General features: G+C 42.7%; 1 protein-coding gene across 6 annotated transcripts in view; it reads left to right on the top strand.

Moving 5' to 3' along the window:
• The window catches only part of LOC132821183 (interferon-induced GTP-binding protein Mx3-like), a 46,485-nt gene that overhangs the window by 592 nt on the left and 21,616 nt on the right, over positions 1-24,277 (top strand). For 2 of the 6 annotated variants that reach the window (XM_060833821.1, XM_060833822.1), the window contains exons 2-7: positions 5,322-5,389; positions 7,032-7,224; positions 10,044-10,181; positions 12,171-12,325; positions 15,601-15,739; positions 20,774-20,972. In XM_060833821.1, coding sequence (XP_060689804.1) covers positions 7,035-7,224; positions 10,044-10,181; positions 12,171-12,325; positions 15,601-15,739; positions 20,774-20,972 — 821 coding nt within the window. In that variant the 5' untranslated portion in view covers positions 5,322-5,389; positions 7,032-7,034. Of the gene's footprint in view, positions 1-5,321; positions 5,504-7,031; positions 7,225-10,043; positions 10,182-12,170; positions 12,326-15,600; positions 15,740-20,773; positions 20,973-24,277 lie in introns of all 6 variants that reach the window. The other 4 variants (XM_060833819.1, XM_060833820.1, XM_060833824.1 and 1 more) reach the window with 2 other exon arrangements.

Genomic DNA, 24,277 nt, shown 5'->3' with positions numbered 1-24,277 from the left:
TAAACCCCACAGCGAATCTTTATTTGTTCTCTGGTCAATAGAGAGTTGAAGGTGTTTGTTTTTAAAGGTAACAGCATTGCCCTGTCTGCTAGTGGATTTTAGAGGTGGCGTTAAACTAGTTAAATCCAAACCAACAGATTTTCTACAGTGGACTTGAGCAGTATTGGGGGGGGAGGGGAAGGTTAATGCGTTAATGTGGATGCGTTAACCCTGTCGTTGGGAGTTATTGTTAAAATCGTGATGGGTTGAAGTTGGGGGGCAGTCATTGCTGGAGCAGTCTCTTCAGAGTACACTGTAATTTAAACCAGAACATAATCCCAATCTGACTGTCTCCAGTCTCAGATAACATTAACCTCACAGCTCAGGAACCTGAGAATCAATATGTGTGTTGCTTCAGGTTACAACGGGAGTGTACGAGCCAAGGATTTTACTTCTGGCTTTGGAGGGGGAGTGGTCTTGTCCACAAAACCCTCAGAACTCGCCCTGACATTAATGTCAGGATCATAATCACCTCCTGGGAATTCCTGCCCTGGCAAAAAAAACATTCCTGGGAATTTCCACCTGCTGGTGTGAGGTTATGTAATCCCCTTAAGTGAAGTTTAAAATCACACAACACCAGGCTATAGTCCAACAGGTTTAATTGGAAGCACACTAACTTTCAGAGCATCACTCCTTCATCAGGACTAGCACCTGATGAAGGAGCGTTGCTCCGAAAGCTAGTGTGTTTCCAATTAAACCTGTTGGACTATAACCTGGTGTTCTGTGATTTTTAACTTTGTACACCCCAGTCCAACACCGGCACCTCCAAATCACTCCATCAGTGCTAACTAGGTGAAAAGTGTCAGAAGGATATGGGCAATCTCTCCTGAGGGGGCAAGAGGATAGTTTAATATTATTTGCCAATGCAAGCTGGTTAGGGGAAAATAGATGGCAACAATATTTTCAGACGCATCTGAAAATTAAGCCAAGTGCCGATAAAAAGGGACAAAGGTCTTGGCAGGTGCTCGATGTTATGGGAATATTTCTCAGCTAATTACAGAGGCTCTCATTAATGCTCTTGGGGATGCAAGAACAGGCACAGGCCCTATGACCCACGTAAGATTGCACCAATATGTTATGTTTTGCTAAATTAAAAACCTTTCACTTCTCTGTGGTCTGTGACCCTCTATTCCCTGCCTATTTATATATCTGTTTTAAACACATCTGCCTGCAAAACCACCAGCACCTCTGGCAAGGTATTCCGGGCACTCACCTCCTCTGTGTTTAAAAATAATCTTGCCTCTCACATCTCCTTTAAACCTTCTCCCTTTTACCTTAAACCAATGTCTCCTAGTAACTGACATTTCTATCCTATAGCTTCAAATCAAATTCAGTCAAAAAAAATCTGGAATTAAGAGCTTCATAGAATCCCTACAATGTGGAAACAGGACATTTGGCCCAACAAATCCACATTGAACCTACGAAGAGTAATGCACCCAGACCCATTCCCCTACATTTACCCCTGAGTAATGCACCTAACCTACACATCTCTAAACAATTTAGCATGGCCAAATCACCTAACCTGCACATCATGGGAGGAAACCCACACAGACAGTCGCCCGAGGCTGGGATTGAACCTGGGTCCCTGGCACTGTGAGGCAGCAGTGCTAACCACTGAGCTACCTTGTAAGCAATTTCTTCTGAGTTCATATTGGGATCTAGTTTAAATTATTGATTTTAAACTTAATATAGATATAATATCTAATTAGTCATCTTGGTAACTGAGTGGGCCATTTCACTTTACATTTTGGCTCACAGAGTAGTGGGACTAAAGAAGATACATTGCAGTACTCCAGTCCTTGGTCATGACTCATGGTTAGAGATGAGCAGCAAGAGCAATAGCTCCTAATATGGACACAAAAACATAGAAAATAAGAGCAGGAGTTAGCCATTCAGTCCTTTCACTCTGCTCTGCCATTCAGCATAATCATGGCTGACCATCCAACTCCGTACCCTCTTCCTGCTTTCTCCCCATCTCCTTCAATCTTCTCAGCCCCAACTCCTGCTTCATAGAATGCCAACAGTGTGGGAGCAGATCATTCACTCCATTAAATCCACATTGCCACTCTTAAGAGCATTCCACCCAGACCATTCCTGTAACCTGCATATCCCTGGACATCATGGGCAATTTGGCATGGCCAATCCACCTCATCTGCATATTTTTGGACTGTCGGATGAAACCCATGCAGACACAGGGAGAATGTACAAACTCCACAAATAAATAGTTGCCCAAGGCTGGAATTGAACTCAGGTCCTGGTGCTGTGAGGCAGCCATTCTAACCACTGAGCCACTGTGCCTGCTCTTGAATACAGTATTTGACCTCGACTCCTTTTATGTGGCAGTGAATTCCACAGGCTCACCACTCTCCGGGTAAAGACATTTCTCCTTGTCGCTGTCTTAACCTATACACTTAGTGCAGTTTAAAACCCAATTAGACCAGCAAAAGTGAATAAAGTCGCTGATTCACCAATAACTTGTGGTGCAGTTGCTCACTCCCTTTCTGCTACCTTGACAAACAGACTCCACCATGTCACCTCTCGTGGTCACTTGAATTTCAGCAGCAGACATCCTTCACTGTTGATGTGCTTCTTCAGCTACCTATGTGTTTGTCCACCACTGCTGCTCAGTCTAATCCTCATGCAATGCATTGGTTCCTGCTCACATTCTCACCCGCACCTTTTTATCGAGGAGAAAGTAAGGACTGCAGATGCTGGAGATCAGAGTCGAGGGTGTGGCACTGGAAAAGGACAGCCAGCCAGGCAGCATCCTAGGAGCAGGAAAATCAACATTTTGGGCATAATCCCTTCATCAGGAATGAGGCTTGTGGGTCAGGGCTGAGAGATAAATGGGAGGGGGATGCTGTTGGGGGGGAAGATAGCTGGGAAAGCAATAGGTGGATGAAGGTGAAGGAGAAGGTGATAGGTCGGGGGGGGGGGGGAGATGATGGATGGGTCTGGAGGGCGGTGCCGAGTTGGAGGCTTGGAACTGGGATAATGTGGTTGGAAGGGAATTGAGGAAGCTGTTGAAATCCACTTTGACCTTGTGTGGTTGCAGGGTCCCAAGGCTGAATATGAGACGTGAGGCATACCTCCTCCAGGCGTCGGGTGGTAATGATTTGGTGGTAGAGGACCTGCATGTCCTTGATGGAGTTGAGGGTGGGGGGTGGGGGGGGCTTAAGTGTTCAGCCATGGGGCAGTGGGGTTGGTGGATGCAGGTGTCCCAGAGATGTTCTCTGAAATGATCTGCAAGAAGGCATCCTGTCTTCCCGATGTAGAGGGGACCACACCGGTGTAATGAATGCAGTAGATGACATTGGTAGAGTTACAAGTGAATTTCCAACGGATGTGGACCTTTTATCGACCCTTAGAACAGAAGGAGATGGGAACTAGACCCACAAATAGCCCAGATAATATGTGTAGAGGTATTCCTGGAGTTAAATGGACTCCTGGAATTGCTCATATTTGGAGATGGTGTACTGGTATTCTTGGTGGACCAGTGTAATCCAGATTAGACAAGCAGGAGGGTGGAAGAACACAGCAAGCCAGGCAGCATTAGGAGGGAGAGGGACTCAGCAAAGCAGGCAGCATCAGGAGGGAGAGGGACACAGCAAGGCAGGCAGCATCAGGAGGGAGAGAGACACAGCAAGGCAGGCAGCATCAAGAGGTGTTTTTCCAGCTTCCTGCTTATCTACCTTGAATTCCAGCATCTGCAGTTTTTTTGCCTCTCATAATCCAAAGACCCACATACTGCTCTGGGACTCCAGTTGGAATCCTATTCAAGATGATCGTGCAAGCTGAATGCAAAATATCTGATGAAGACTCTAATGGTGACCATTAAACCATTGCTTATTGTCATAAAAATCCATCTGATTCACTAATATCTCTTAGGGAAGGAAATTAGCTATGTTTACGGAGACCTGGGTCACACAGAATTCCAGACTCATTACAACGTGGTTCACTCTTAACTGCAATCTGAAATGACCAAGGAAGCCACTCACCTGTCTCAAACTATTAATAATGTCTCAGACCAGTCAAGCAAAAACCTGACATACTCTCAGGATTGTACCTTGCAGGCAATGTGCCAGACATCAGTATCACCATCGCTAGATACATTCTGTCTGACTAGCAGGATAGACCCAGCAAACCTGAACGTACAGTGGTATACAACCACAAGGGTCTCCACTGTTGACTACAGACCTGATGGAGTCTCACGGTTTCTTGCCCATGTTTGACCTGATGCCATGTATCCTTCCTCCCCTCTGTTAATGAATCAGTGATCCTCCATGTTAAACACCACTTGAAGGAAGCATTAAGGGTGGCATGGTGCATTCTGTACTCTGGATGCCAGACTTCAATGTCCACCACCAAGAGTGGCTTTGTAGTGCCACAACTGATTATACTGATGGATTCCTAAAGGACATAGTAACTATGACCACATCCAACAAGAGAGAATCAAAATATCACCCCTTTGACATTCAGTAGTGTTGTCATCACTGAATTCTCCCACAATCAACATCCTGGGGATTAGATTAAGCAAAAACCAAACTGGATTAGCCCTATAAGTACAATGGCTATGAGAGCTGGTCAGAGGCTAGGGATACCACAGCATGACCACCATCTAAAAGGCATAAGTCAGGAGTGTGATGAAATACTCCCTATTTGCCTGGACGGGTACAGCTCAACATCACTCATGAAATTTAACACCATCCAAGACAAAGAAGCCCATATGATTGGTACCACATCCACAGTCATTCTCATCTTCCCCACCATTCTCATCTTCCCCACCAACGGTCATTAGAAACAGTGTGTGCTATTTACAAAATGCACTGTGGAAATTTGCCAAGTGTCCTTGGACAGCACCTTCCAAATCCAAGACCACTTCCAAGTACGAGGACAAGGGCAGCAGATACTTGGGAACATCACTGCCTACAAATTCCCCTGCAAGCTTTTCTGAGTTGGGAGTATTTTTCTATTCCTTCAGTGTTGCTGGGCTGAAAATCCAGGAACTCCCTCCCTAATTCAAGAAGGCAGTTCACCATCACCTTCTCAAGGGCAAATTGGGATGAATAATAAATGTTGACCCAGCCAATGATGCCCACATCCCACAAATGAATTTAGGAAAAGATAGGAAACTTGCAGATAGCTGGTGACATAATTACAAAGATTTCTGGCACATGTGGTGATTGTATTTCACGAATAATTAAGTGAAAGGAAAACCATTTATTGTAGTTGCAAAGATTGCTACTTAATAACATATAACTCCTATGTTTTTCGATTTTAAGGTTCTCCATAAGATGAACCAGAGCTGCTGCTGAGGACGGTTAACGAAAGGAGCTTATTCCTTCCAAAGGTGCACTGGTACAAGTGTATGCCAGGATTGATATTTCCGCCTTTTGTGGATCCACCTAGACAGTTAATTGCATGTTCATCTGACTAACTCACAAGTGATCACAAACAGACACTGGTAATGGTCTTATTCAGGTTGGGGGTCAGGGAATTGCTACTCTCTCTGAGATCTGCACAGCTGCTAAAGCTGAGGGCTACCATTGAGGGGACCCTCCTGGAACTTAAAACAAGCAGAAGTTAAAGTTATTTTAAAATTCTCTTATTTCCTCATAACTTTGATATTAAATGCTGTTATTTTCCACCCTGCCATACCAGTGATTGCATCTCTGCCACTGAGTATGTTACTCACATTCAACTTGCTATACCTAAAGATTGTGTGTTGGAACGATTTTCTAGTCCAACTTTATTTCTAACACCTACTTGACCCCAACTCAGCCATTCCTGGACATTAAAACCACCCCTTACTTCCTGAAGCATGTAAAAAGACATCTATTCTTGTAACCAAGAACAGCATCAAGTTGGAGCTTTTCTATTTAAATGTTGCAGTTCCCCAATTCAACCACACAATTCAGCTACCTTGCGTATTCCAGGCCAGCAATAGACAGTGATTGCAAACACTTGTCTTAATTATTTCCTGGAGTTTATTAGATTAGATTAGATTCCCTACAGTGTGGAAATAGGCCCTTCAGCCCACCATGTCCACACAGATCCTCTGAAGAGTGATCCACCCAGATACATTTCCCTACATTTATCCCTGACTAATGCACCTAACACTACGGGCAATTTAGCTTGGGCAATTCACCTGACCTGCACATCTTTTGGACTGTGGGAGGAAACCAGAGCACCTGGAGGAAACCCACGCAGACACAGGGAGAATGTGCAAACTCCACACAGACAGTCGCCCGAGGCAGGAATTGAACCTGGATCGCTGGCGCTGTGAGGCAGCAGTGCTAACCACTGAACCACCCCGCCGGTATATTACATTACAATCTACTCCCAACAGCTCCAACAAATTAAACAACATCCTTTTGTTCACCTTTCCACTTCTAGTCTTTTTTTACAACAAATAAATAAAACACTTATATTAATGTCCTGGTGGTTGTGCACATGAATGGAGGGTTATTTTCCATTCCTGGAAATTCTAGATCAATCCTGGAAGATTAAAAGCTCTACCACATGTCCAAGTCCCATTACTACTTTAGAACTTTGTCACAGAAAATCTTTTATTCCATTTTTGGATGGAATGTTGGCATCACTGGCAAGGGTAGATTTATTATTGCCCCTGAGAAGATGGTGGTGAGCTGTCTTTTTGGTCAATGAGTGGTTTGCTAGGCCATTTCAGAGGGCAAGAGTCAACCATGTTGCTGTGGCACTGGAGTCATCAATAACCCAGGCTGCAATAAAACTTGGGATTGATTTTCTTTCTTAAAGGGCATTCATGAGCCAGATGGGTTTTCATGTCAAGCTGGTAACTTAATTGTTCCATTACAACCACTAAGTGCTTTTAAAATTCCAGATTTATTAAATAAATTGTTCTCCTAGCTGTGCTGGTCGGGTTTGAATTACTGATCCGTAATATAACTTTTGCGGTCAAATCTTGTTCAAAACCTCTTACTGTATTGTCAATTTTGCTTTTGTTTTCTCAGGCCATGGACGCAGCGCTGTACAATCACTATGAAGAGAAGGTTCGACCTTGTATTGATCTCATTGATTCACTGAGAGCATTGGGTGTGGATCAGGACCTCTCTCTTCCAGCCATTGCAGTGATTGGAGACCAGAGCTCTGGGAAAAGCTCTGTGCTGGAGGCACTGTCTGGAGTCGCTCTCCCCAGGGGCAGTGGTAAGATGGTACTGAATGTCAACTTGCTCAGCCTCTGTGATTCATCTCTACTCCCCAATGATGCTCCCTCTGCACTAGTTTTATTAACTTCATTGCAAGCTGAATTGAACGCAGCGGTGGCCAGATTTGTTGAACACCAACCCCCACCTCCAACATTCATATTTTGATCCTTGACATCAGGAATGAGGGATTGGAAGAAACCTGCATTCCTTTGTAAAGGGTTTAACGTGAAATTTGTGACACGATTGAGTAACTCCTGTGGCTTTGCTTTAAAGCTGAACCAAGTTGATGGTCTCAGCATGATGTTGGATAGGTCCTACATGACTCAATCCAATTTCTCATGGCAAAGCCCACAGAGCCACCATTAATTGGCATTTGCTGAAGATGAGGAGGAACTTCTTCAGCTAGAGGAAGGTGAATCTGTGGAACTCATTGCCGCAGAAGGCTGTGGAGACCATGTCATTTAATGTCTTTCACACCAAGACAAAAGGTTTCTTGCAGCATATGTGGAGAGAAACCAGAGTTAACATTTCAGGTCAAGTGACTATTCCTCAGAACTCCTGAGGCAGTCATGAGGAACGGTCTCTTAACCCCGAAATGTTAACTCGAATTTCTCTCCACAGATGCTGCCAGACCTGCTGAGCTTTTTCAGCAATTCTTGTTTTTGTTTCTGATTTAAAGCATCCGCAGTTCTTTTAGTGTTTGTATATAGGTTCTTGACCAGTAAGGGGATGAAAAGAAGGGAAGAGAGTGGGGTTGAGAAACATATGATCAAATGGCAGAGCAAACTTGACGGGCCAAATGGGCTAATTCTGCACTGAAAGTTTAAGAAAACCTAAGCAGTTAATTATACCTTTGTAGCTGGATGCCTCAATAATCTGAGTGCCTTGGAAATGGGAAACGTCAGATCAAGTTTTCAAACTAAAGTTCAAGCTAAGAAATCCTTCTAACAGTCTGCTGTTGTAAAATATTATGTAAAGAGAGAAGGTTCAGCAAGTGTAATAATCGTGTACTGGTGTCATAAGATTTGACATTCGCTAAGTCTTATTCAAAGTCTTTTTTAATAAGATCAAAACGTTAATGCAATGTTTCTAGAGTATGTGCCAAATTTTCAATCTAAGTACTTAGTGGGCGGCACGGTGGCACAGTGGTTAGCACTGCTGCCTCACAGCGCCTGAGACCCGGGTTCAATTCCCGACTCAGGCGACTGACTGTGTGTAGTTTGCACGTTCTCCCCGTGTCAGCGTGGGTTTCCTCCGGGTACTCCGGTTTCCTCCCACAGTCCAAAGATGTGCGGGTCAGGTGAATTGGCCAAGCTAAATTGCCCGTAGTGTTAGGTAAGGGGTAAATGTAAGGGTATGGGTGGGTTTCGCTTCGGCGGGTCGGTGTGGACTTGTTGGGCCGAAGGGCCTGTTTCCACACTGTAAATCTAATCTAATTTACTCTACTAATAGATTGATGTGGAGGTGCCGGTGTTGGACTGGGGTGGCTAAGGTCAGAAGTTACACAACACCAGGTTACAGTCTAACTTGATTTGAAAGCACAAGCTTTCGGAGCACTGCTCCTTTGTCAGGTGAACCTGTCGGATTATAATCTGGTGTCATGTGATTTCTGACCTTGATCACTAACGGAAGTGAGAGATGAATCCCTTGCCTGCAGCAACTTCATACGCGTGTTGTGATGGGATTTTGCACATGAACACATGGTGCTCCACTCGTGGTATTCTTGTCCATTAACACAGCCAGAAAACAATGGACTGTTTAGGCACAAAAAAATTATTAAAAAGGCTAGTGGAATGAACCGTAATCTGAAAGGCTGGAATAACTAATGGCTGAAATTAAGTTTCAATTACTGTATGTTAAAATTTGATTGAATCCCACTTAAACTATTATTTTCATTTTGGGGGGGTGGGGGGAGGGGAAATCGCTGTAGCACAGGAAGGATAAAAGTTTAAATAAAAAATTAAAATCATCACTGTCCCAGAGGGTTGCTGTCTCATTAGAGAGACAACTGGTGATGATTTAATCTCAGGGTCACCACACCTCAGGCAAAAGGTGAGGTTGAAAAGGCAGGACTTTAATGGTAACTTCAGCTGGTACAGGAATTGACCCCACGCTCTTAGCGTCATGATGTATTGCAAACCAACCATCCAGCCAACTGAGCTAACTGGGAAGGATATATTGGCATTGGAGTGGATGCAGTGTAGATTCTCCAGGAAGTAAGTTCAGAAAAGCTGAATTGTAGGGACAGTTGATTTGCTTTGTATTCCATTGGATATAGACAATTAAAGAGTGATGTAATTGAAAGATGATTTGATGAATTACTGTGAGAGATATAAATTAATTCCCTAAGTGGGGCCTGAGCTTAAAGTGAGACACTGCTGTTCAGGGATGTTGACAACAAGCCCCTCTTATTGCAATCTATTGGACGCTCTGAAGCTCATCAGTGGAAAAGCTGTCTGAGGCAGGGAGTTGGTTAAAAATGCCAAAATTGAGAGTGACTGGGTTTGGCAAGGTTGTTTGTGACGGTGGGCAAAAGATTGGCCATGGTCCAATTGAACTGTGGAACAGGCTTGAGGAGCTGTTTGACCTATTTCCTGTTTCTGCTGGTCAATAGAAAGCCCATCAGTTTTATCATCAAAAGTGTGAATGTTTGCTCATATCCGTCCTGTCTTAGTGGAAAATGGCGAAGTCTATCTAACTTAATTCTCTTTCACTTTCCATCTCTCATTATCAACAGGATTAAAGCATCTTCTGTGCAGAACTCTTTTTTTTTTTGCGTGAAAAGATTGACTGACATTACTTCTCTCTATTTGACAGGAATTGTGACAAGATGTCCTCTCGAACTGAAGCTGAAAAATGTCAGAGACACCAAAATATGGAAGGCACAGATAAGTTACAAGAATTACTTGAAAGAACTGTCAGACCCATCTGAGGTGGAGAAAGAAATTGTGAAAGGTGATGGTCCTAGTGATCATAGCCTAGTGTTACCAGGTTTTGGTGTTGGTAATGGTGAAATATTTGTGATTTGTTTAATAATATACTGCAAATTATTTATATTTTTCCTCACAATTTTCTCTTCACTTCTTTGAACTTGAAAGCCACATTCAGAGATTCGTTGGCAGAAATGTCGGGTGCTCTCTGGTACATCCCCCTGGTGGCCATTTCTTGTGTGGTATTTCTGACCACGAGTGATGGGCTAAATGACTGAAGGGGGAATCACTGCGGCCAAACTCTGCCCTGTCTATGTTCAACATGCCTCTTTCCACCAACAGCACTGCACAGCAGGTGGGAATGGGGACTGGCTGCTTTGTCCTCACTCTCTTTCTACAAGCTTGTTCACACTGAGGCTAATGCTGGGCCACAAATTGTCCCTGTGGCGATTAGCACAGGCAGATAATGAGCGATGAGGGAGGAATTCATTTAAGGCTGCAACACAAAAACAGACAATTTTATCATCACTCCAACACTCAGCACCTGATGATTTAATTCCATTGCCCTCAGTAACAGTGAATAGATGATGGATAGAATGGATAACAGATCGGATTCTGCCCATTTCATGCCATTTCCCTGTGTTTGAAAAGTAGAATTCCGTATTGGGATCTGGTTTCAGGTGCATTGCTAAGTCTGCAGATCAGGTGGAAGTTCTATCCTGGGAGTTTCCATCTTGGCTTCAAACACAACTCTTCATTCAGCAAGGATGGTATTGGGGCAGGGAAGAGGGTTAACTTTGGGCTGGATTCATGGAGTAGCCTGAAGGCATGTGGATCTCCTGGCTGACCACAGATTGTTTGCACTGACTCTGTGTCAGCAGCCTTGAGCTAATTCAGACAAAGCAAGAGGCCAAAGTCAGTTTCAAGGAAAAATCTGAGATGCTCTTGGCCTGGAAGAGCAGAGGTTCTTCCCAGTCAGGCACCAAAGCAGCCTTTGGTTCTCCCAGTCTTTTTCCTCCTTTGCACTGTAATCAACTGTCAAAGTCCTTGCCAAATGCTAACTGCTCTGAGGAACGTTCCTTTAGATTCAGAGATTCCAGATCATACATTTAGCACTTTCAGTCCTAGTGATTTTTGAGATTTCTAGGTTAATGATAAGTATGTAAGTTAGCTTGCTGAGCTGGAAGGTTTGTTTTCAGATGTTTTGTTACCTTGTCCAGGTGACATCATGAGTGAGTGTCTTCAGTGAAGCACTGGTGGTATGTCCCGCCTCTCTGTTTATAGGTCTTGGTTTCTTAAGGTGAGTGATGTCATTTCTGGTTGTTTTTCCAAGGGAAGGTAGATCGGATCTAAGTCGATGTATTTATTGATGGAGTTCTGGTTATGCCATGCCTCTAAGAATTCTCATGTGTATCTTTGTTTCACCTGTCCTAAGAAACCCAAGACCTATAAATAGAAAGGTGGGACATACCAGCAGTGCTTCACTGGAGACTCTCACTGATGATGTTACCTAGTCATGGTGACGAAACGTCTGAAAACAAACCTTCCAGCTCAGTGAGCTAGCTTACATACTTATAGTCCTATTAGTTTCAGGCGAGGGAAAGAGAGACTGCCTGTCTTGGATTACTTCAATAAGGCCTGAGATCTACTTTTGGAAGGTGAGATGCTTTTTTTCCGGTCGACCCACCCATCCAAATGTGTCCACCACCACCACTCCTACTGTTCATCTCCCACAAAACTCCAATTGGGGTCAGCGCCTCTTGAAAAGGTAGAGACAGATAAAGCAGCAAGTAGAGACCGGGGAATATAACTGAATCACTATACTGTGGATTTCTGCTTTGACTCAGCTGCTCTTGGGAGTCTTGGGTCACGTTTACTTATCCACAGTTGAGAAGGATAACCGATAGTGACTGATCTGACAAAGAGTGGAAAAAGAAATATTTCATTGAAATCCATGGATTTGTGTCAGAAAACTGTGCAATGTGGTTGATGCAGAGTTTGGTTCGATTTACAGCTCAGAACATCATGGCTGGAAATGACCAAGGGATCAGCTCTGAGCTGATCAGTGTGGAAGTGGAGTCTAGCAAGGTCCCTGATCTGACATTGATCGATCTGCCGGGAATTGCAAGAGTGGCAGTTGGGAGCCAGCCACAGGATATTGGAGACCAGGTAACGTCGCACAGGAGAAAAACAACCACAGCAGTCTCTCAAAAGGGAATGTATTGGGTGATTCCCAATTCTCCTCGATAACCCTCTCTATCCTCATGTCAAGCAAGGATCAACTCACTTCTGTCTTCAAAATATTCATTTTTACTGCCTTCTGAGGCACGGAGTTCCAAAGTTGCAAGGCCCTCAAAGAAATCTTCTTATGTCTGTCCTAAAATTTTAAAACAGTGCCCCCGTGCCCCCCCCCTCCTCCCACTTCTGGACTCACCCACGAGAGGGAAACAACTTTGTCAAGACCCTTCATGATCTTGGACATGACAGTCAAATCACTCCTCACTCCTTTGAACTCAAGTGGAAACTGGCTCAGTCTGTCCAACTAAACCTCAAAAGACAACCCACGAATTCCAGGTGTTGACCTAGAACCACCCTCCAGCACCATTAAATAAGGAGACCAAACCTTCTCTCAGTATTTGTGATGTGATCTGACTAATGCCCGATATCACTGAAGTATTTCATTTAAGTTCAGTTCCTCCTGTGATAAAGAATAGCATCCCATTACCCTTCTTTATAACGTTCTGCACTGCACACTAACATTTTGACTCTTACATGAAAACACCTAGCTCCCTCTGCACCTTGGTATTGTGCAGTGATTTTTTTTTTGTTTTAAGTGATACTCTGCTTCAGTATCCGCCCTGCCAAAGTAAATGAATTCAAATTTTCCCACATTATACACCTTCTACCAGATTTTTCTCACTGGTGGAACCTAGCTCTACCTATCTGTAAACTCCATGTCTTTTTCACACTTCCCTACCTACCTCTATCATCTACAGATTTAATTACCATACCTTTACTTTTATCTAAATTATTGATATAAATTGTAAAAGGCTGAGGCTGCAGCACAGACCGTTTGGCTGCTCCACTTATGAAATCCTTCCTGTCATTCAAGGGCTCTTATGCACACACTTTGTTTTCTGTAAGCTGGTGTTTTATCATGTTAATATTTTACCTTTTACGCTGTGAGCTTTCATTTGTGCAATAAGATTTGATATGGCTTATAATCAGGCAATGTGGAAATCCAAGTATGGTATGTCTGCGGGCTCCCCTTTATTTATGGCACATTGCTGCTTCACCTGTTTTTCTAATCAACCTGTTAAGAGATGGAGCAGGTGGGAGTCTAACCTCGGCCTCCTGGTCCATAGTTAGGGACAATACCACTGTACCACAAGAATGCCTCTACTATTTCAGTTTCTTTTTCAAAGTTTATTCAAATGATGCAAAAACAGAGCCAACGTCAACAGAGTTTTTACTGTGCCTGTCACAGACAACCCAATTATGTAGATATTCCTGCTTCTTACAATGGAGCAAGGGAAGGTCATTCAGACTCTTGAGCCTGTTCAACCACTCGGTGAGATTGCGGCTGATCTGTGGCCTAACTCCATTGTTCTTTTTAACTTAATTTGTTTTTTTTCTAATCAACCTGTTCAGAGGTGTTGTTATTACACACCTCTGGTGCAGATAGGATTTTAACCCAGACCTCCCAGTCCAGGGGTAGGGAGACTACCACTGCATCACAAGAACCCCATAACTCCTTCAAAAAAAACTAACCAATTAGTTAAGCATGATTCCCCTTACTGGAAGCCATGCTAACAGTAATTGGCAGCTCTGATATTTTTAATGACTAATTGACAAACATTAAGCAAAGTGGTCTATAGCTTCATGTTTATTGCCTCTCATTGAATGGAGTGGTAACATCCGTTGTGCCTTCTGCATCCTTTTTTCTTATCCACTGTTCTGTCTCTTTAGGTTAACCCATCCAACTCACTCTTTATTTCATTTGCCTGATTAAATCCCACACCTCCTCTTCTTTCTAAAATCTTTCTGAAACTCTTTTATTTTTCCGCTTCATACAAACCCACCAGTGTCACACATGGTCAAACATTGTGGTGTTGGAAAAGCCCAGCAGGTCAGGAAGCATTCCAGGAGCAGGACAGTCGATGTTTCGAACATAAGCTCTTCATCAGGCATTCCTGTGCTTTTTCAGCACCATACTTTTTGACTCTGATCTCCAGCATCTGCAGTGTTCTCTTTCTCCTGGTGTTATGCATAGGACTGGTGAACAACAAGTCACTTTGATTTACAGATTCCCAACTGATATTACATATGAACATTGCAAGATTATTAGATATACTCTTGAATTACAGCAACAGATGCAATTCTTGCACCATCAATAGTTTGATGCTTTCCATCCTGGCTGTTCAAGACTTTACATTTTCTCTTAAAGTAATACTTCCATCTTGTTTGCACTTGCTTGAACCAAATTGTCCCTTACTCGTTTAGGTCCAGTCCTTTCTTGCTCACTGCTGATTCTGGTTTGAATTTGTGTTTAAAATCCACCTTTTCTTCACTGTGCCAGCTGTGTCTCAATGATAACATCCTCACTCTATTGAAGGAATGCTGCACTGTCAGAGATACTGTCTTTTCAAGCAACCTGGTTTCTCGGGTGGACGCAAAGGATTTCACTATTTTGAGCAAGCTTTAGGGAGAAGGTCCTTTGTTGTCCTAGTGAACGTGTTCTTAAAAAAAAGGTAATCATGATATTCCTATTTGAAAGACACTGAAGTATACGGCATTAAGGATAAATTATTTAGCACCAAATATCTGCTCCACCCTCATGTTACATTGTTAGCCCAACCAGGTCTTTGTAAAATTGGAGTATGACTTCTATCTTTTTTATTACAATCCAAAAAGCTTTTGAGGAAGGATATAACTGGAGCCAATCTTTACACGCTTTCATAAATATTTAATGTCAGATTTAGAATATTAAGCAAGCACCATAGCTTCAGTCTGGGTCTAAGTTTACTTTTGGGATATTAATGAATCCCCTGTGGATGTGATATGCACCACTTAATAGCAAATAAATACAATTAATGTACAATCAAAATATTTGCACAGTATTTTATTCCATTAGATATAAATATCAACATTCTGGTAATCTGCTCAAAGTTAATTTCTACGCATAAGTTACCTACTATTTTAAATTACTTCATCGATTGTACATTGTTTTGGGATATCCTGAGGTCATGAAAGGCAGAATATAAATTAATGTCAAAGTGATTCTTGTGGCATGGTGGCAGTGCCCTATCTCTGAGGCAGGAGACTTGGTTCAAGCCTGATCTGCTCCACAGGTATGTCATTACGTGTTTCAACAGGTTAATTAAAAACTTCAAAAAAATCATGTCTTTTTTTGAATGAATCAATTTTATTGTATGTTCCTTCAGATCAAGCAGCTGATCAATTTCTACATCAGTGAAGATAAGACCATTAATCTTGTTGTCATCCCATGTAATGTTGATATAGCTACGACAGAGGCCTTGAAAATGGCCCAGGAGGCTGATCCTTCAGGGGAGAGAACTTTGGGTAAGAGACAAATTCCCTATTTCTTCTAGAAGTTCATTCAGGTAAAAATGTATTGAACTGAATTAGTTCTGTTTGTAGAATTAATCATCGTGCCTTTAATGGACTTTAAAATCTTGAGGTACTTCACAGATAAATTTACAAAAAAAAACTCTGACATATATGACAGTGTGAGGAAAGATGGCCCCCAAGTGCCAGGTCAAAGATATGTTTTTGAAGAGCAAAAGAAAACGAGAGGCAGAGAGATTGAGGGAGGAAGTTCCAGAGTTAGCAGCTTGGCAGTCACAGAACAACCAATGGTTGTGAAAATTGAAGCTACATAGGATTATGATTAGAGCAGTGCAGGTATCTTGAAGGGTTTAGGGTTCAAAAAATAGTGATGAAGAGGATGAAGCCCAAGAGTGTTTTGTAAACAAACAAGAGAATCTTCAATAGACACCAGATCAGGAGCAGATGTCAATCAGGGTGGGTGCAGTGTGCTAGAAGTTAGGAAACAGGCAGCAAACTGGAATGTTTGATGGGTGAAAGCACTGGCCTAAAGTGACTTGGAATGGTCTAGCCTGGTGTTACAAATACATAACAAAATGCATCAAGAGTCAGTCAATTCATTTTGCTTTAAATTAAAATATCCATCTTTCAAGGTACTCAGTTAGAGTTATCCAGCCCTCTGCAGGAAAGCTGGAAGCTCCATTTCAAATGGGTCAATCAAGGTATTAACAGGAAAAGACAGAATTGACAAAGATAACTTATTGCTACTGGTTTGGGATTCTAGATCTAGGGTCAAAGTCTAAAAATATTAGGGCCAGGCAGTTCAGGAGAAATGTTTGAAAGCATTTAGAACTTAGAACATTGCAGCACACTCGATGTTACGCCGACCTGTGAAACCAATCTGAAGCCCACCTAACCTACCCTATTCCATTTGCATTCATATTTCTATCCAATGACCATTTAAATGCCCTTAAAGTTGGTGAGTCTACTACTGTTGCAGGTAGTGTGTTCCATACCCCTACTACTCTCTGAGTAAAGCAACTACCTCTGTCCTATATCTATCACCCCTCAATTTAAAGCTATGTCCCCTCATGCTAGCTATCACCATCTGAGGAAAAAGGCTCTCACTGCCCACCCTATCTAACCCTCTGATTATCTTTTATGTCTCCGTTAAGTCACTTCTCAACCTTCTTCTCTCTAACGAAAACAGCGTCAAGTCCCTCAGCCTTTCTACACACAAAAGTCCAAAAGTTCAAGTCCATAGCTCCCTGAAAGTGGCTATTCAGGTAGGTAGGGTGGTAAAGAAGACGTATGGCATGCTTGCCTTTACTGGTCAGGGAATTGAGTACAAGAGTCAGGATGTCATGTTGCAACTTTATAAGACTGTTTAGATCACACCTGGAGTATCGCATTCAATTCTGGTCGCCGCTAACAGGAAGGACGTGGGGACTTTTGGTGGTGAGAGTGGGAAAGGATGTGCAGAGAGGTTTAACAGGTTGCTGCCTGGATTAGAGGGTGAGCGCTATAAGAAGAAGCTAAAAAAAACTCAGGTTGTTTTCTCTGGGCTGAAGCTGAGGGGGAGCTTGATAGAAGTCTATAAAATTATGAGCTGCATCGACAAAGTTGACAGTCAGAATCTTTCTCCCAGAGTTGAAATGTCCAATACTACGGGGCAAGCATTTAAGGTGAAGAGAGAAGTTCAAGGGAGATGTAAGGAACAAGTTTTTTTGCACAGAGAGTGGTAGGAGTCTGGCAAGCACTGCCAGCGGTGGTGGTGGGGGGCAGATACCATAGGGACGTTTAAAAAACTTTTAGATATGTACATAAGCAAGGAATGGAGTAATATAGACCAAGGACAGGCAAAAGGGATTAGTTTAATTTGGTGTTGTGTTCTGCACACCATTGTGGATCGAAGGGCCCATTTGTTCTCTGTTCTAAAAGATTGTGGAGGTTTGGAACTACACTCCTCAAATGATGGTTGATGCTAGACCAACTGTTAATTTTAAGTTTGGAGATAGGTCATTTTTTGTTAAGCAAAGGTATTCAAACATGTGGGCCAATGGCAGATGCATGTAAGTAGTCCACAGATTAGCCATGATCTCAGGCTTGAGAGGCTGTCTGGCCTACTCCTGTTCCTGTGTGGTGAAATATGGACCAAATCTTAGAAGCTGTGTTTTTTTAAACAAATGTTGTTTATTTAGGTCCTCTGATCAGGAGATGTTAATTGAAGTGAAAATGATTTGAGGCAGTCCATGAATCCGCTGCTAATTACAACAATAACCCTTTTAACCCACCCCAACTCCCCGCTTCAACTGACCACCATACAGATCCAGATGTTACAAAATGGATAAAAGCCAAATACTGTGGATATTGGAAGCAGGAAGTGCTAGAGAAAACCAGCAGGTCTGGCAGCATCTGTGGAGAGAGAAAGAGAATTAACATTTTTGAGTCCAATATGACTCTCTTCAGAACTGTATCTCCAGCACTTCCTCCTCTTTACGAAATAGATGATAACTCTCCATTGTCATCCATGGTTTAGAAACTGGTAGCAAGTAACATGCTTTCAGAACCTTATCCTTTAGCCCATTGATATTTATTGATATAATGATGTCTCTCTTTCAATATTGTTTAATGGCTCTATTTTAAGTAGAGAATTTAATGATGAGGTGTCAATGTAGTGGACTGTATAATCTATCCCAGATATTATTCTAAGGATTTTCTGTTTTTTGTCAAAGTTGCATGGAGTCAGAGGAAGATTTCTGCTTTGCATGGCAGTGGAAAGTGTCTGCAGTTGCAGGCATTCTAACATTTCAGCTTCTAAGATTTGGTCCACATTTCACATCATAGGTACAGGAGTAGGCCATGCATCCTCTCAAACCTGAGAACATGGCTGATCTGTGGACTAATTACATTTATCTGTCTTTTGTTCATATTTCTAATACCTCTGCCTTACACAACAATTATCTCTATCCAATTTAAAATTAACAATTGGTCAACCACCATTTGAGGAACATAGTTGCAAACCTCTATCACGTGTATGGAATGAGCTGCCAGAGGAAGTGGTGGAGGCTGGTACAATTGCAACATTTAAAAGGCATCTGGATGAGTATACGATTAGGAAGGGTTTGGAGGGTATGGGCCGGGTCCTGGTAGGTAGGTCTAGATTGGGTTGGGATATCTGGTTGGCATGGACAGGTTGAACCGAAGGGTCTGTTTCCATGCTGTACATCTCTATGACTCTAAATGGAATTGGAAACAATTCACCCACCTTCCAATTGCCATTGTGTAAGAGCAACTTTTTAATCTAATCTGAAGTCCTCTTTGAAGGTCCAGACACAATCATGACCTAGAATCTTAAATGGGTCCCACTTGTACAATCATTGGGTGTGGATTATGTCCCTGTCAACTCCGAAGCAGTGGAGGAGGGGGAGGTGCACAAAAAATGATATTTTACAATTACTATGACACAGAAGGAGACATTTCAGTCCATTGTACCTGCACCACTCTCTGACCAATTTACTGAATGCTATTTCCTTGGCTTTACCCTGTACCCCTGCACTTCATCCCTTTTTAAATTCCCTTTCGAAAGCTTTGATTAAACCCATCTCCATTGCACTTCTGGACAGCTTATTCCAGACCCTAAACATTTCATTGCATGCAAATGCTTTCTCCTCAATTTGCTTCGCTTCTTTTGCCAGTTCCTTTAAGTCTTATTCTCAATTCTTTCACATGTGGGAACAAATTTCTCCTGAGCTAGTCTATTCGTACTCTTCATGATTTTGTAAATTTCTGTCAAGCCTCCTCGTAGACTTATTTGCACCAACGAAAGCAGTCCATGCTTCCTGGATCAGTCTTGATCACAGTTCTACGCTGAGGAAATTTCATTTGCGTGAATCTGTTCTGCAGTCTCTTCAATGCCTTCACATCTTTCTTAAAGTACAATGCCCACGCTGCATGCAATGTTCCTGCTGAGGCTGAAATAATTTATTATCCAAGTTCCACATAACCTCCTTGCTCTTGTACTCACTGCTGAGGGTACTGTGTGCTTTATTAACTACTCACTGAACCTTTCCAGCCACCTTTGACTAAGGGACACCTCCAGTCAGATCCCTCTCCACCTAAGCCATTTAGAGTTGCTTATTACGTTTTCTCTCCCCGTCTTCTTCCTATGAATGAATCACATGTCTTTGCGTTGAACCTTATCTCTGTGTCTGCCCATTGCACCAAATTATTATAGTCTATTTGTAATTTCCTCATTCCATTTGTACAGTATCAAAATGTTGCATCTGCACTGGCCCTATGGAGGAGCAATTTTCTCGGTCCCACTTTTCCCGGAAATCCCTACAGTACTTTTCTTGCTGATCAATGACTAGAGCTCATGGTGTTTCCAAATATCTGTTGCCTGTGTCCTTCTTTTATATATCTGACACATGTTGGACCTGACTTAGTAATATTTTATTGGACACCAGATTCCCATTGTAAAAAAAGTATTCCATTTCCTAGCTGAAAAATAAGATGAAGTGAAGATTAAAGAGTGTGAAGGCAGTGAGGTTCATTTTATTCTTGTGTGGGATTTGATCATCACTGGTGAGGATGCTATATTTCCCATCCTTACTTGCCTTTGACCTGATTGGCGATCTCAGCCATTTCAGACACTGGTTAAGAATCACCTGTTTTGCTGGGATCTGGACTCACATTTAGGTCTGACCAGGTGCTGACAGCAGATTTCTCTCCCTGAAGGACGTCATGAATGAGAAGAGATTTTACCACAATGAGGACATGGTTGCCATTAGATTAGTTTTTAATTCTAAATTTTATTGAATTCAACTTTCACCATAAGTCAGATTTGAATGCTGCACGCAGAGCATGGGGATTCTGGATTACTAATTTAGTGACTTTATCATATGCCACTACCTCTCTAAGTAATCAGATGGTTTCTTATATACGTGACACATTTGCAGAGACCTGATGGTTCAAATGGCCCCTGCTTACGTTGTCATATTCTGACTCAACTGAATGTTGCTGCAGCATTATCATTGTTGTTTCCAGGGATATTAACAAAGCCAGACCTGGTTGACAAGGGGACAGAAGAAAGCATCCTTAAAATAATCAGGAATGAGGTTGTTGCTTTGAACAAAGGTTACATGGTTGTCAAATGTCGTGGACAGCAAGATATTAATGATCAACTGACCTTGGTGGAGGCACTGGAGAGGGAGAAAGCTTTTTTTAAAGGCAATGAACTTTTCAGGTAAGGTTGCATAAAAAAAAACATTGAATACTTTGTTGACAGTGAGTTTTGGCAAGATTTGTAGCTCAGGTTGAGGTTCTGGATGTAGGTTTGCTCGCTGAGCTGGAAGGTTTGTTTTCAGACGTTTCGTCACCATACTAGGTAACATCATTATTAATAAACACACTGACTTGGATCCCATTTACCACCCCCTGAGAAAAAGAACAGGAAATGACATCACCACATGAAACGACATCACAAATAAAAAAACAGGTCTTACCACCAGTGCTTCACCGGAGGTTCACTGATGATGTTACCTTGTCTGGTGACAAAACTTCTGAAAACAAACCTTCCAGGTCAGCGAGCAAACTTACATCCATATTTTCTTAACTTTGTAAGATCATAAGATGTAGAAGCAGACTAATTAGCTCATCAAATTCACTACTCCATTCAATGAGATGGCCGATTATCCTCAACTTTGCATTATTGCCTTATCCCCAGACCAGTTGATTTCCTAATGACTAGACCTTTCCTCAATGTAAACATATTTTTAAAAAATATATTGCAGCCATAGAGTCATAGAGATGTACAGCATGGAAACAGACTCCTCGGTCCAATCCATCACCATGCCAACCAGATATCCCAACCCAATCTGGTCCCACCTGCCAGCACCCAGCCCATATCCCTCCAAACCCTTCCTATTCATATACTCATCCAAATGCCTTTTAAATGTAAGAATTGTACCAGCCTCCACCACTTCCTCTGGCAGCTCATTCCATACACGTACCACCCTCTGTGTGAAAAAGCTGCCCCTAAGGTCTATTTTATATATTTTCCCTCTCAACCTAAACCTATGTCGTCTAGTTCTGGACTCCCCGCCCCCAGGGAAAAGACTTTGTCTATTTATCCTATCCATGCCTCTCATAATTTTATAAATCTCCATAAGATCACCCCTCAGCTTTCAATGCTCCAGGGAAAACAGCCCCAGCCTGTTCAGCCTCTTCCTATAGTTCAGATCCTCCAACCCTGGCAACATCCTTGTAAATCTTTTCTGAACCCTTTTAAGTTTCACAACATCTTTCCGATAGGAAGGAGACCAGAATTGCATGCAATACCCCAACAGTGGCCTAACCAATGTCCTAAACAGCCACAACATGACCTCCCAACTCCTGTACTCAGTACTCTGACCAATAAAAGAAAGCATACCAAGCACTTCCTTCACTATCCTATCTACCTGCGACTCCACTTTCAAGGAGCTATGAACCTGCACTCCAAGGTCTCTTTGTTCAGCAACACTCCCTAGGACCTTACCATTAACTGTATACGTTCTGATAAGATTTGCTTTCCCAAATGCAGCACCTTTAATTTATCTGAATTAAACTCCATCGGCAACTTCTCGGCCCATTGGCCCATCTGGTCAAGATCCTGTTGTGATCTGAGGTAACCCTCTTCGCTGTCCACGACACCTCCAACTTTTGTGTCATCTGCAAACTTACTAACTGTACCTCTTTGCTCGCATCCAAATCATTTATATAAATGACAAAACGCAGAGGACCCAGCACTGATCCTTGTGGCACTCCACTGGTCACAGGCCTCCAGTCTGAAAAACAACCCTCCACCACCACCTTTGAGGCCTTTTACCTTTGAGCCAGTTCTGTATCCTAATGGCTAGTTCTCCCTGTATTCTGTGAGATCTAACCTTGCTAATCAGCCTCCCATGGGGAACCTTGTCGAACGCCTTACTGAAGTCCTGATAGATTACATCCTCCGCTCTGTCCTCTTCAATCCTCTTTGTTACTTCTTCAAAAAACTCAATCGAGTTTGTGAGACACATGATTTCCCATGCACAAAGCCATGTTGACTATCCCTAATCAGTCCTTGCCTTTCCAAATACATGTACACCCTGTCCATCAGGATTCCCTCCAACAAGTTGCCCACCACTGACATCAGGCTCACTGGTCTATAGTTCCCTGGCTTGTCCTTACCACCTTTCTTAAACATGACACCACGTTAGCCAACCTCCAGTCTTCCAGCACCTCACCTGTGACTATCAATGATACAAATATCTCAGCAAGAGGCAATCACTTTTCTAGCTTCCCACAGAGTTCTAGGGTACACCTGATCAGGTCCTGGGGATTTATCCACCTTTATGCGTTTCAAGACATCCAGCACTTCCTCCTCTATAATTTGGACATTTTGCAACAAAGTGTCACCATCTATTTCCCTACAGTCTATATCTTCCATATCCTTTTCTACAGTAAATACTGATGCAAAATACTCATTTAGTATCTTCCCCCATTTTCTGTGGCTCCACACAAAGGCTGCCTTGCTGATCTTTGAGGGGGCCCTATTCTCTCCCTGGTTACCCTTTTGTCCTTAACATATTTGCAAAAACTCTTTGGATTCTCCTTATATCTACTTGCCAAAGCTATCTCATGTCCCCTTTTTGCCATCCTGATTTCCTTCTTAAGTATTCTCCTACTGCCTTCGTACTCTTCTAAGGACTCACTTGATCTATCCTGTCTATACCTTACATCTACTTCCTTCTTTTTCTTAACCAAACCCTCAATTTCTTTAGTCACCCAGCATTCCCTATACCTACCAGCCTTTCCTTTCACCTAACAGGAATATACTTTCTCTGGATTCTCGTTATCTAATTTAGATTAGATTAGATTACTTAGTGTGGAAACAGGCCCAGCAAGTCCACACCGACCCGCCTAAGCGCAACCCACCCATACCCCTACAGTTACCCCTCACCTAACACTACGGGCAATTTAGCATGGCCAATTCACCTGACCTGCACATCTTTGGACTGTTGGAGGAAACCAGAGCACCCGGAGGAAACCCACGCAGACACGGGGAGAACGTGCAAACTCCACACAGTCAGTCACCTGAGGTGGGAACTGAACCCGGGTCTCTGGCGCTGTGAGGCAGCAGTGCTAACCACTGTGCCACTGTGCTGCCCACTTTCTGAAGTGGTTCCCATTTTCCAGCCATCCCTTTACCTGCAAACATCTGCTTCCAATCAGCTTTTGAAATTTCTTGCCTAATACCATCAAAATTGGCCTTTCTCCAATTTAGAACTTCAACTTTTAGATCATTATTTTAAATCTAATAGATTTCCATCATTATTTTAAATCTAATAGAATTATGGTCGCTGGCCCCAAAGTGCTCCCCCACTGACACCTCAGTCACCTGCCCTGCCTTATTTCCCAAGAGTAGGTCAAGTTTTGCATCTTGATTACCTACCCTTCGACCCAACAAGTACACACCGACCCTCTGAAGAGCAACCCATCCAGACCCATTCCCCAACATTTACCCTGACT

The sequence above is a fragment of the Hemiscyllium ocellatum genome, chromosome 12, assembly GCF_020745735.1.
Source record: "Hemiscyllium ocellatum isolate sHemOce1 chromosome 12, sHemOce1.pat.X.cur, whole genome shotgun sequence".
Classification (NCBI taxonomy): Eukaryota; Metazoa; Chordata; class Chondrichthyes; order Orectolobiformes; family Hemiscylliidae; genus Hemiscyllium; species Hemiscyllium ocellatum.
Note: the sequence above shows the minus strand (reverse complement) of the source record. Positions and strands in the feature narration are given on the sequence as shown.